The sequence below is a fragment of the Bos indicus x Bos taurus genome, chromosome 7, assembly GCF_003369695.1.
Source record: "Bos indicus x Bos taurus breed Angus x Brahman F1 hybrid chromosome 7, Bos_hybrid_MaternalHap_v2.0, whole genome shotgun sequence".
In the NCBI taxonomy this organism is placed as follows: Eukaryota; Metazoa; Chordata; class Mammalia; order Artiodactyla; family Bovidae; genus Bos; species Bos indicus x Bos taurus.
In genome coordinates this window covers 94,337,501-94,350,706 of record NC_040082.1, presented here as the reverse complement: position 1 = coordinate 94,350,706, position 13,206 = coordinate 94,337,501, and the positions used below count along the sequence as shown (strand labels likewise).

General features: G+C 50.5%; 1 protein-coding gene across 4 annotated transcripts in view; it reads right to left on the bottom strand.

The window, feature by feature from the left end:
* The window catches only part of INSR (insulin receptor), a 146,125-nt gene extending 137,142 nt beyond the window's left edge, over positions 1–8,983 (bottom strand). For 2 of the 4 annotated variants that reach the window (XM_027547623.1, XM_027547625.1), the window contains exon 1: positions 8,739–8,983. In XM_027547623.1, the coding sequence (XP_027403424.1) occupies positions 8,739–8,838 (100 nt within the window). In that variant the 5' untranslated portion in view covers positions 8,839–8,983. The remainder of the gene's footprint in view (positions 1–8,738) is intronic. The other 2 variants (XM_027547622.1, XM_027547624.1) reach the window with 1 other exon arrangement.
* Between the last annotated feature and the right edge of the window lie 4,223 nt (positions 8,984–13,206).

The window sequence follows — 13,206 nt, the reverse complement described above, 5'->3', positions numbered from 1 at the left end:
TGAGTCTGTGGGGGCCTTGGGGATGCTCTGGGATGTGGATCCAGCGGGTGATGGAAAGATGTAGACCCGGAGCTTGGGGAGAGGGGTGGATGCAGGCAGAAGTGATGGCAGTATGTGCTAAAATCAAGAGGATAAAAGGATGGAAGGGGTATGGGAGGTCTGGAGAGCACAGTATTTAAGACCAAGGAACCAGAGAGAGGACCAAAGACCCACAGTCACCCTGACACCCATATCTCCCACAAGCTTCTCTGAAAGCTCCAGAACAGCTAGGCTAATCCCTCCAGTCAGTTCCATACCTCTGTATAGACCACCCCAAGGACATCACCCATCAAACCACAAGGTTACAAGGGGCTTCCATGCCATTTCAAGAGTCCTACCTCCTCATGTGTACAGATGATGCCACAAAAGACACTGGACAAAAATACCAAGAGAAGTCTTGGAACTTTTCTTGGAATCAGCCTGGCAATGCAGGGGACACAGGTTTGATCCCTGGTCCGGGATGATCCCACGTGCCGTGGAGCAACTACTGAACCCAAGTGTTGCAACTGCAGAAGCTTGCACACCCTAGAGCCTGTGCTCCGCAACTCGAGAAGCCGCTTCGATGAGAAGCCAGCGCAGGGCAACTAGTGAGTAGCCCACATGCAACGATGAAGACCCAGTGCAGTCAAAAATAAATTACAAAGTTTTAAACAAGAAAACCAAGAGAAGACTTGTAAGAACAACAACAACAAAAAAGTAGCAGATGTCTTCAATACCATGTAACTGGATATAATTAGGAAGAAACGTCTCGGTGAGAATTTATCCATTTTCTAATCTCCTGCAAGGAAACCAGATCCATGGTTGAAAACAGATTAGCAACAAGAAGTCACAGAAAGGCCATCAGAAAACAAGGGGAGCCCTGCTTTCTTTATCCATTTGTGTCCAACCACTACCTTTTCCCGCACTCTTAATAAACACAGTTTTTTGAAAGTACCTATGTTTTCCACCTTCTCACAAAGGCATGGGAGAGAAGCAAGCACCTCCTGGTAACAGCCTGGGCTTCCTGAACATGAAACAGAAGGTACCCTCTCAACCTGATGGGACACCATCCCCTGAATGAATCGAAAGAAAGGCTCTGATTTGACATCAAATTTTAATCCTCATCAGTCTGCCTCGAACTCCACCTGGAACTCATATCCAGTCTGCACTGGGCAACACAGAACGAATCTCACTCTGCTGGAAACAAAATAGGTTTCTAGAAGCCCCGACAGCCACTGGGGAATGGCTCAGCACCAGGGTCAGCAGAACACAGGAGGACCTCCCTGCTCCTTGAAACAACAGCTAGGGGCTCTCTGCCATCTCTCATCTCTCAAGGGTTTCCCAGGTGGCTCAGTGGTAAAGACTCCACCTGCCAATGCAGGAGACGTGGGTTTGATCCCTGGGTCAGGAAGATCCCCTGGAGGAGGAAATGGCAACCCACTTCAGTATTCTTGCCTGGGAAATCCCATGGACAGAGGAGCCTAGCGGGCTACAGTCCATGGGGTTGCAAAGAGTGGGACACGATGGAGAGACTGAACAAATGTGCACATGTATAGACCTGAATTACTTTGCTGTACACCAGAAACTAACACAACATTGTGGACCAAGTATACTTCAATTAAAAAAATGTTTAAGGATGTTTGTCTTAATCCTTGGGGATTTATGAATCCACACCAGGAGAGATGCGACAAGAAGGCAAGATGTCACCTTGTTCGATCTGAGCTGGAACATGCCTGTCAGATGATCCCAATTTTTTGCCACTTGTGCCTCCTGGTGCATGTCCAGGAATAACAATTAAAGCTCTGAGTATTTATTTTGGAATTACAAATGTGCTTTACTGTGCTTAGTCACTCAGTCGTGTCTGACTCTTTGCGACCCCATGGACTGCAGCCTGCCAGGCTCCTCTATCCATGGAGATTCTCCAGACAAGAATACTGGAGTGGGTTGCCATTCCCTCCTCCAGGGGATGTTCCCAATTCAGGGATCAAACCCAGGTCTCCCACACTGCAGGTGGATTCTTTATCATCTGAGCCACCGGGGATGCCAAATAAATTTTCACAAATAGGTGAATTCACAAATACGGAATCCAGAAAAAATGAGTATCTTATGAGTAATGAAGTTTTCAAGCTTAAGACTATTGATCCAATATAAGATACTTATTAAAAATATTTATTCATTTATTTGGCTGCCCTGGGTCTTAATTGTGGCTTGTGGGATGTTTGGTTACAGCATGTGGGACCTTAAGTCCCTGACCAGGGATCAAACCCAGGCCCTTTGCCTTGGGAATATGAAGTCTTAGCCACTGGGCCACCAGGGAAGTCGTAGGAATTAAGACACTTTTAAAAGTCTAGGGAAAACTGCTAAGTCACTTCAGTCGTGTCCAACTCTGTGCGACCCCATAGACGGCAGCCCACCAGGCTCCCCCGTCCCTGGGATTCTCCAGGCAAGAACGCTGGAGTGGGTTGCCATTTCCTTCTCCAATGCATGAAAGTGAAAAGTGAAAGTGAAGTCACTCAGTTGTGTCCGACTCTTAGCAACCCCATGGACTGCAGCCTACCAGGCTCCTCCACCCATGGGATTTTCCAGGCAAGAGTACTGGAGTGGGGTGCCATTGCCTTCTCTGTTGAATGTCTCTAAAGGCAGCCATTTAAAATAAAATCTTCTTTAAAGAAAGTGAAAGTGAAGTCGCTCAGTCGTGTCCGACTCTTTGCGACCCCATGGACTGTAGCCCACCAGGCTCCTCCATCCATGGAAATTTCTAGGCAGGAGTACTGGAGTGGGTTGCCATTTAGGGATGCAAAATGTTGCCAGGGGTTTGAGGTAGGGATGGCATAACAATAAAGGGGTGGCTAGAAGGAGTTTGCGGAGAAGGCAATGGCACCCCACTCCAGTACTCTTGCTTGGAAAATCCCATGGATAGAGGAACCTGGTAGGCTACAGTCCATGGGGTCGTTAGGAGTCGGACGTGACTGAGCGACTTCACTTTCACTTTTCACTTTCATGTATTGGAGAAGGAAATGCCAACCCACTCCAGGGTTCTTGCCTGGAGAATCCCAGGGACAGGGGAGCCTGGTGGGCTGCCGTCTATGGGGTCGCACAGAGTTGGACACGACTGAAGCGACTTAGCAGGAGAAGGAGTTTGGGTGGTGGTAGATGGGACACTTCTGTGTCCTAACTGTGGGGACAGCTACACAATTCTATGCAGGGATTAAAATGCAAAAACTGTACGCACCAAAAAAAGTCAGATTTACCGTACCACCATTTTTATAATAAAAATATTTAAAGATCCACACCAAACAGGGACTTCCCTGGAGGTCCACTGGTTAAGAATCTGCCTTCCAATGCAGGGGATGCAGATTTGATCCCTGGTTGGGAGAACTAAGGTCCCACATGCTGCTGGGCAGCTACGCCCATGTGCCACAGCTACTGAAACCCCCGGCTCTAGAGCCCATATGCCACAACTAGAGAGAAGCCCGTGCACCACAACTAAGACCTGAAGCAGCCAAATAAATAAATAAATATTTAAATCAAAAAGACACACACCAAAATAGGACACACACCTATGTATATGTATGTATGTGTGCGTGTGTGCATGTACAACCTCAGGCATGTCTGACTCTTTGTGATCCCAGGGGACTGAACCTGCCAGGCTCCTCTGTCCATGGGATTATCTAGGCACGAATACTGGAGTAGGTTGCCATTTCCTTCTCCAGGGCATCTTCCCGACCCAGGGATCAAACCTGTGTCTCCTGCATCGGCAGGTGCGTTCTTTGCCACTGAGCCACTGGGAAGCCCAAACACAGCGTAGTCATCTCCCAAGACAGAAATACAATGGTTTTAGGGACAAAACGGAACTTTTATTGCTTCCCCCTCTAAACTTGTGCAATTTTTCTTTTGCAATGAGAATGCAGTTATTATTTTAATTTAAAAACCATAAGTATGATCCAATCGCAAAACATAAAGCGAGTCACTCCACTGTGTTCTTCATAGAAATTTACATAAGGGGTTCTCAAGAGGTCCCCGCAAGTGGTATCTCCCAGCAGATACCACTTTCTCTTGGCACTAGAGACAGGGCTGATAGCACAGAGTCCTCACTCGATGCCAAGAAGACGGTTTAAACAAATAAACCCAAAGATCTCTCACACACACACACCCAAAGAAGGAACATCACTGTTATTTTCTCACCATCAGAACCCATACATTCAGCACAGCAAATGATATCAGTTTCTTTAATAAGGCTTGCTCTGTAAAGGGAAAAACACAGTGTTTTTCCTGAGCGTTTCATTTAACTTGATTCATTCAAAGTCGAACCAGGACCACACAAGCTATGAGGCATGTCATAACGATCCTCGAGGAGTTTGTTCTAAATCCAAAGTCGGCAAACTTTCTCTGGAAAGGGCCCAAGTGTAAATATTGTTGGGAGCCACGCGATCGCAACCGTTCAACTCTGCCCTTACAGCACGAAAGCAGTGATAGAGGACGCCTGAGCCAACGGGCATGGCGGCTTGCCAATAAAACTTTATTTACAAAAACAGGCGTGGGCGGGCAGGGTTTGACCCCTGTTCTAAAGACTTTGACCACATATAAATTAACAAGTGAGCGTGAGAGAGAGAGTCAGAGTAGGGAATGGCCGTCGATGCAGACCAAGATAATAAGCCCAGAAAAGGAGCAGAGGAAAAGAAGAGAGAGAATGGGAGGAGCCAGGTACAGGTGAAAACTCACCAGGAGAGGGGAAGCAAAACCCAGAGAAGTCAGCTGGGGTGAGGCTGCCATTGGTAGGTGAGGAACGACTTTTGCTAGCACCATGGGCAAAGCAACGGAGACACAAGCCAGATGCTGTGGGCAGAGCAGTGGGTGAAAAGTGAGAGAGCAAGGGTGATGAGTGCCCATCAGCAGTTGGGGGAGGCTTGACAGAGGAAGGCAAAAGGTGGGTGGTGGGTAGCGGGGCCCTGGGGAGTATTGAGGCTGAAAAGAACAAGGCTCCCAGGCGGATGGAGATCCCTGAACAGAGAGGAGAGAGGAGGGGACCTAAGTGGATAAGTGTCCTGCATACTAAGTCACTTCAGTCGTGTCTGACTCTTTATGACCCCATCGACTGCAGCTTGCCAGTGTCTTCTGTCCATGAGATTTCCCAGGCAAGCATACTGGAGCAGGTTGCCATGCCTTCCTCCAGGGGATCTTCCTGATCCAGGGATTGAACCCACATCTCATGTGTCTCCTGCACTGGCAGGTAGGTTCTTTACCACTAGCACCAAAAGCAGTGGTTCTCAATCAGAGGACAGTTGGTGGTGTCTGGAGACACATTTTAGTGGTCATGACTTGGAGAGGGGCATTGCTACTGGTCAGAGACCACAGACAGTGAGCAACATCTTAAGATACACAAGATAACCCCCTGCAACCAAGAACTATCCAACCTCATAGATCAAGAGCATGGAAATTGAGAAGGTCTATTCTAGCCAAAAAATAAAGGATGTCAATGAGGAAGTGGAGTGAGGTGGGGTCCCTCGGGGTGAGGCTCGCCCCCAGTGACCTCTATGAATGAGCAGGGCAGGGTTGAGAGGCAGGTCACTAAGAGGGAAGCAAAGACTAGGAAGAACCTCAGAGAACTGACCCAGAGAGCAGAAGTTCTGCTCTGAGGGTCCCGGAGTGCACCGGAGAACCCACAAGAGACACACTAGATTCCACCCTCGAGATGTAAGGGGGATCCAAAAGCAACAACTAGCACCTCAACTCATCAATTTACTGCCCCCGCCAAGATTCAGTTTCTACTATAATTAATCCCACTTTGCCTTCATTCTCTGACTTTGCAGTGCTCCTGGGTCATCTCGGGCCAGAGTGGGTCAACCCAAGGAGACATGGGAGGGAAAACCACTGCCCAGTTCAGCCAAGCCACAGAGACTCCACAGGGGGGATGAAATGGGCTGGCACATCCCACGTGACATTGAGGAGAGAGTCCTCAGTCCTTCAAAATCCCACTGATCTCCCTCGACCCCACCCCCACCCCAGACAGAATGCCACACTGCTTGCTGCTGGAGATTAACCAACGATCCGGAAAGTTCCTTACCCCACCCCAAACCTCCGAAGGGCATCACATGTCATTTATTCGAGAGTATTTTGTTAACCTTTACACCACAGGGGTTAGGGCGGGGAGGCTCAGAGTCCCAAGAAGGACCTTCTGTTAAGAAACCTTTTATTAACAAACCGGGCTTCTCATCTCAGCACTGCCACCTCATCCAAGTTCCTCACCTTCGAAATGGATGATAAACCTTACTTCAGAGGGCTGTGGTGAGGATTAATCGAGATTATCAATGCAGAGTGTGTAGAATAGTGCCTGCGGAGGCTTTGCTTATATTTGTGGCAGTTAGGTTTTATCTGGAGAATAAAGGAGCCATGACTTGGACTCCTGGGGAGAACAGGAAGGATAGGAGTTGAATCTACAGCAAATATTTAGGACTTCCCTGGTGATCCAAGGGTGACAAATCCGCCTGCCAGTGCTGAGGACAGGGGTTCGACCTCTGGTGTGGGAAGATCCCGTGTGCTGCAGAGCAGCTAAGCCCGAGGGCCACAGCTGCTGAGCCTGTGCTCTAGGGCCAGGGACCCACAACTATTGAGCACACGTGCCACAACTACTGAAGCCCGCGTACCCTAGAGCCTGGTCTCCACAACAAGAGAAGCCACCGGAATGAGAAGCCCATGCACAGCAACTAGAGAGTAGCCTCGATCCTCACACCCAGAGAAAAGCCCAGCACAGCAATGAAGACCCAGCACAGTCAAAATAAATTTATCAAACATCTACTAGGTGTCAGGGGCTGCTCTAGACTCTGGAACTGTGGCAGTGAACAAAAGAAACATAAGCCTCCCCCTCGTGGAAACTATAAACATGTAAGAAGTAGTAAATCCATCCACTGACCCCTGAAAGTGAAAGTCGTTCAGTCGTATCGGACTCTTTGGGACCCCATGGACTGTAGCCCACCAGGCTCTGTCCATGAGATTCTCCAGGCAAGAATACTGGAGTGAATAGCCATTCCCCTCTCCAGGGGACCTTCCCGATCCAGGGATCAAACCCAGGTTCCTACAGGCAGATTCTTTACCATCTGAGCCACCAGAAAAGCCAGCCCAGGCACAAATCCACTATTAATTACTAAAGCTACCAGGAACAGAGGAGCAAGGAATTGCATACATATACAGGTGTGCACGCACACACAGACACATGGGCATGGACGTGCAAAGCCTGATACAGATCTAACAGCTGGTCTGGGTTTCTGTTTTTTTTTTAAACAAGAGCCTAAATCCACTGCTACCCTTCCTTGGAGGAGCACCCACTGTATACCAGGCACTCAGTGCTTGGAGACTTGCCTAATTGGCAAAGGTGCTCCACAAACCCGGTTTGTCAACTCCAGAGCCCCCACATGCTTTCTCGTGCATCCCCACTCACTGACAGGCAACTCAGACACTTCTGCTCCTTCCCTGCCTGACCCCTTCCTCATCGGGACTGATTTCCTTTTATGGAGAAATCTGAAGAAGTAACCCAACACATATTTTGAAAGCAGGGCCTCCGCCATCATGGTGGGAAACCCCAGTTAGATTCTCTTCAAGGATTTTCCATCCTTGACCTGCAGCCAGAAGGACCTGCTGTCAAGCCCAAGGAAAATGCTGGGACTTGCCCCTCTCCCCATACCAGGGAGCTGCTAGCCCAGGGACACTCATGAGGGAGACTTGAGGAGGGAGACTTGAGAAGGCAGAGGGGACGGGGTGCTGGGCTGACCACAGGTTAGAGACCTGCCCAGCCGACAGGTAAAAGGGTGGAGGAGGGAGGTTACCAGGGGTTCCTGGGGCATGGGCAGCTGGGCAGAGCCCTGGGCCCTGGCACCACCAGAGAGGTTTGTCTTCTCTCCAGCTCTGATTCTGGGGCAAGTGAATTCTGTGTCCTTCCTGAGCCTCAGTTTACTCCTCTATGAAATGGCCCAACAGCAGTATCAGCCTCCACGGGCTGCGGCAGAGATCCAGAGAGATAAGACCGGCCAGCCCGAGGCATCTGGCGACACTAGCTATAATAATCATAAAAGCCGACACTACTGCTACTACAGCTGCGCGGTTGCCAAGGGCTAGAGCTTGCCTCCGACATCTGGAAACAGAATTCCAGAGTATAAACATGGAACTGAAGTCAGGGGTAGCCGTGGGTCTAGATACCAGAAAGAAAGGGGCGGGTTCTGCACTTCCTCGGCCCCTGGGGTAGCGTCACCAAGCTGCTGGGATCCCAACGGACCACCCTGCCTTCAGTCAGTCACCCTCGATTCTCACTCCAAACCGTCTGTGCCCGGGGCATTTGGCTGTCCGAGAGTGTCCGATGACCCTACTTCTCGGAGGCGACCCAGAGAGGACGTGTGTCCCGTCTCTGGAGCCAGGTGGTGGGCTCGGAGAGGCCCAGACACGGGGGTTTGAGGAGCGCTCTCGGGAGAGGCGCCCGCAGAAGGGCGGGCACTAGGGCAAGGTTCCTGCAGCCCGGGGCCGCATGCGGGTCTTGGAGCCGCTAGCCCAGGCGGGCAAAGGCCAAGGTCAGCGGCTTCCCGCCCCCCGCGAGGCCGGAGAAACCGTCCGGGCCACCAGCCCTCCGACGGAGGACTGCACTCCGTCCACAACGGGGGGTGGTTCCATTTTGGCAAAGGGTACCCTCCCCAGCCGCGCGGCTTCCCGCCCACTCCGGGACCCCCCAGACTCACCTTCTCCAGGGTACAGGTGGCCCGCGGCGCCCACCAGCAGCGCGGCGACGACCACCATCAGCAGCACGGCTGCCGCCCCCCTCCCGCCCCCGGCGCCCATGGCTGCGGGAGCGCGGAGTGCCGAAGGATCAGAGCGCGAGGCGCTGGCTGGCGGGGTGCATGCTACGAAGCGGCCGCCCCAGAGGGGCTGGGGGTCGCGCGTCCTTCTCTTCCACGCGGGCCGCCCAAGGTCCCGCAGCCTGCGCCTGGGAGGACTCTAGAAACGGCCCCGGGAGGGGCGCGCGGCCTCCGCCGCTACGAATCCGGCAGCGCGGCCGGGTGGAGACGGTCCCGACTCCGGGCCCCCGCGGCCCGGGCCCCCGTCCCGACGATCTTAGGGCCCGGAGCCCCGCGCTCTGCCCCCCTGACTCTAGGCTTTTGGCCCCGAGTGCTCCGGAGCTCCGATCTTCGGACGCGCGGACAAACGGACGTGCGGACAGGCGGGCGGGCACCTGGGCTGGCGGGTGGCGGGCAGGCGGCGGGAGCCAGGGCTGCTCGGCCCGTAAACAACGCGGCCCGTCAGCTGGGCCCCGTTCGGGCCGCAGGAAAAGGCGGCGCGGATCTAGGCTCGGAAGGGACTCGGCGCCCGGCAGAGGCCCGAGAAGGGTGGAAGGAGGACGGGCAGGGGGGAGGCGCCGCCCCGCCCGCCCGCCAGTCTCCCTATCCTGGGCCCCGCGCTGGAGGCCCCCGTCGCGCCCTAGCTGAGGGGGCGCCCCAGATCCCTGCCCAGCCCCAGCGCCCTGTACAGCCCCAGGATTCCTGTCTCAGAGCCCGGGAGCGCCCCAGATTGACCAACTCAGCAAGTCGTATCCCGTGTTCCCGTGTTTAAAACATTTTGCTAGTTTGTTCTTCGTGGGACTTTGGAAAATTCATTTTTATTTTTTTTAATATTGTATTAAAATATTGTTTATCGTGGTTACTCGGCTTTTTGGTACTCCCTTAAATGTTACGTTCACCTCCCCCTCGTCACAGTCTGGCCAGTGAGTATGGGCCTCGACGCCCCAGAGCGTCCTACCCCGGAGTGCGCCCCCGCCCAGAGCCAGGCCCCTAGGGACAGCCACGTGCACGAGCGTGCTGCGTGCGCTCAAGTATTCGGTAGCCTGGGCCCCTCCGCACAATGCGTGGTTCAAGGTGGAGAAATGACCCTTAGGAGAAAGTGTAGAAACTCGCAAAAAAAAAAAAAAAAAGTGCAAACCAGGCGCTGGAGATGTTGGGTAGGACACAGGTAGACACACCCAATTTTCAATATGCAGCCCCAGAGTCCATGTGTGTTTGAGTGTCAGTCACATGACTGTGGCCACCCCGCCTTGCTGAAGAGGGGCCTTAAGCTCAGAAAAGCCAGAACCTAGTGAGAATCTGGTCCCTCCACTTAAGACTTCCTGTGCAGCCTTGAATGAGTAATTTTTCTTTCTCTCGATGGGCCTCATCTGTATGATGCATGTAAGGACACCTTCAGGTCAGATTTGGTGAGTTGTAAGGGCTTCCCGGGTGGCTCAGTGGTAAAGAATTTGCCCACCAATGCAGGAGACTCAGGTTAGATTCCTGGGTCAGGAAGATCCCCTGGAGGAGGAAATGGCAACCCACTCCAGTATTCTTACCTGGAAAATCCCATGGATAGAGGCAGGCTACAGTCCATGGAGTCACAAAGAGTTTGACATGACTGAGCTCGTATGCGTACACACACACACACACACACACACACACACACGACCGAGCACGCATACACATGCACACACACACAGTCTCAGAGGGGAAATAAAGCATGACAAAGCACCCAGAACAACTGTTGGCTGAGGGCGTTCATTCTTTCTTTCATCTATTAACCAAATATTAGTTTGCCAGTAGATGGGCCCACTGTTCTTCTAACTCAAATCTATTCCTGCCTCCCTGTCCCTCTAGTGTCTGGCTCCACTTGTCTGTTCCAATGAGCCTTCCCTGACCACCCTTTGCAAACACTCCCTGTCCCCTCTGCCGTTTGTTCCTGTTCGGGACAACACACTGGTGTCTCTACTTGAAATTCTGACTTACTGTATGTATTCACCCCTCCCCAGGAAGGCAGAAATCTTGTCCATCATGTTCAGTATTTTACACCCAATGACTGACATATCCATTGCTTAATAAATATTTGTTGAGTGGAAAAATCAACATGCAGTAAGCAGTGGGGATTTGCAGGGAGCCAAATAAATACCATTCATTTCCTTGTAGACCTCACAACCCAGTGTGGGGAGAAAGCCATTAAGTTACACATCAGATGTTTTATAAGGTGAGGTGGGGAGAGGCAGAAAGATTCTCCAAAGAGGTGATTTTGAACTGAAATCTGAGGAGGCAGAGCCAGCGCAGGGAAGCATCAAGAAAGTGTTCCAGGTGGAGGGAATGGCATGTGCAAAGGCCCAGAGGACAGGCTAGTGTTCTCACAACTGGGCCAGGCACTGTAGCTGGAGCAAAGAAAAGAGGGAGGCTGGGCTGGTAGGCGAGACTAGAAGGGATGGATATACCATGGACAGGTTGTCTTCAACACACCCTTTGTCCTAAAAGCAACAGGGATGCATTAAAGGGTTTATACCAAAAGGTTGGGCTTCCCTGGTGGCTCAGACAGTAAAGAATCTGCCTGCAGTGCAGGAGACCCAGGTTGGACCCTGGGTCTGGAAGATCCCCTGGAGAAGGGAATGGCTACCCACTCCAGTATTCTTGCCTGGAAAATCCCATGGACAGAGGAGCCTGGCATGCTACAGTCCATGGGATCGCAAAGAGTCAGACACAACTGAGCGACTGAACTGAACTGACTGAAAAGCCACCAACAATTTCAGGCAGGTGCCATTTGCTAAAATTCCAAGGGACATATTGCCCTCTGGAAATCCTTCAGGATGCAAGACCTCCACATAAAGTTAGGTATAAAGTCAGAAGAATCATTGTAGTTGTGACTTACTGGGAGAAAATGAAGACCCCTCCACTTCCAGAAAAAAAACAACAACTCATTATTTCTTCTGTAAGCTACCTCCCCCACGCCCCCCCCAAAAAAATACCAGGATATAAAAAATGAAAGTCAACCTCTGCCCTTTCTTAAAAGCACTGGAGTGGGAGTAGAAAATCACCATTTGCTAATCTCCAAAATAATTGATTCTGGCAAGAGCCATCAATGAATGTTAAAAGTGATGGTTGGAAACTTGAAAAGTAATGGGGTATTTCCATGGTCTGCAAGTATCTCTTTGCAGCATGTTTGTCCAAAAAAAGAAAAATGGTAGCTTCGTGGAAGAAAAACCTGGCTTAACAAAATGATCAAAGTTACTCCTGGATTTTCTTTTGTAATAAAATAGATTATTGGGACAGTTGGGGAAGATTGAAATGAATCTATCAGTTCCACAGTGATACTGTATCAATATTAATTTTGATCCTTTTACTGAAGTGATGTAGCAGAATGTCCTTGGCTTTAGGTAATAAACATCAAGTGAAGTATGTAGAGGTTAAGGAACATAATATCTGCAACTTACTCTGAAATGGTTCAGAAAAAAAAAAAGAGAGAGAGACAGAGAAAGAACAAAGCAGGTGTGATTTTTAAAAGTGTGATGAAATTGGTGAATCTGATAAAGTGTGTATATAAGGGTTAATTGCACTATTTGTGCAACTTTTCTGGACGTCTGTGCAGGTGTGTACTCAGTCGATCAGTCGTATCTGACTCTTTGTGACCTCATGGACTGTAGCCCACCAGGCTCCTCTGTCCATTGGATTTTCCAGGCAAGAATACTAGAGTAGGTTGCCATTCCCTCCTCCAGAGGATCTTCCCAACCCAGGGATCCAACCCACGTCTCCTAAGTCCCCTGCATTGGCAGGCAGATTCTTTACCGCTGAGGAAGTCTGCTGCTGCTGCTGCTAAGTCGCTTCAGTGGTGTCCAACTCTGTGCGACCCCATAGGAAGTCTGACATGTCAAAATTATTAATAAAAGCTTTAATAGTTTTGAAAAACCACTTGGGACTTTCATTTGGCTTTGTTTTTCTTAGATTGGCTTTGGTCTGACATTTAAACACATACCATACTTGAAGACATGATGGAAAGAGAGAGATCGTTTCACGGTTCATGAGTATAAACACCAAATACTGTACTTGTGTTATGCATCGAGGAGGGCTTGGAGAGACACCACCACCACCTTGCTGGGGTCTTCCTTTAGCGAGTCCCTTTGGGACAATCTCCCTCAATCTTGCGTTATGTTATGTTAAAGTTTTCCGTTATGTTAAAGCAGGAAGCCCAGTGTAAATCCTGACTCCTGTGTTGTCATGGAAACCTGCTTTAATAGAGTACATTTAGGAGTAGAGGGGGAAACTACAGATGGATCTGCCTTGCGGGTGACAGTGCAAAAACCCAGCAGTGAGAATTTACTAACAGAACCAGGAGGAAGCTTGCGTGAACATGACACCCACACCAGGATCAAGTGGA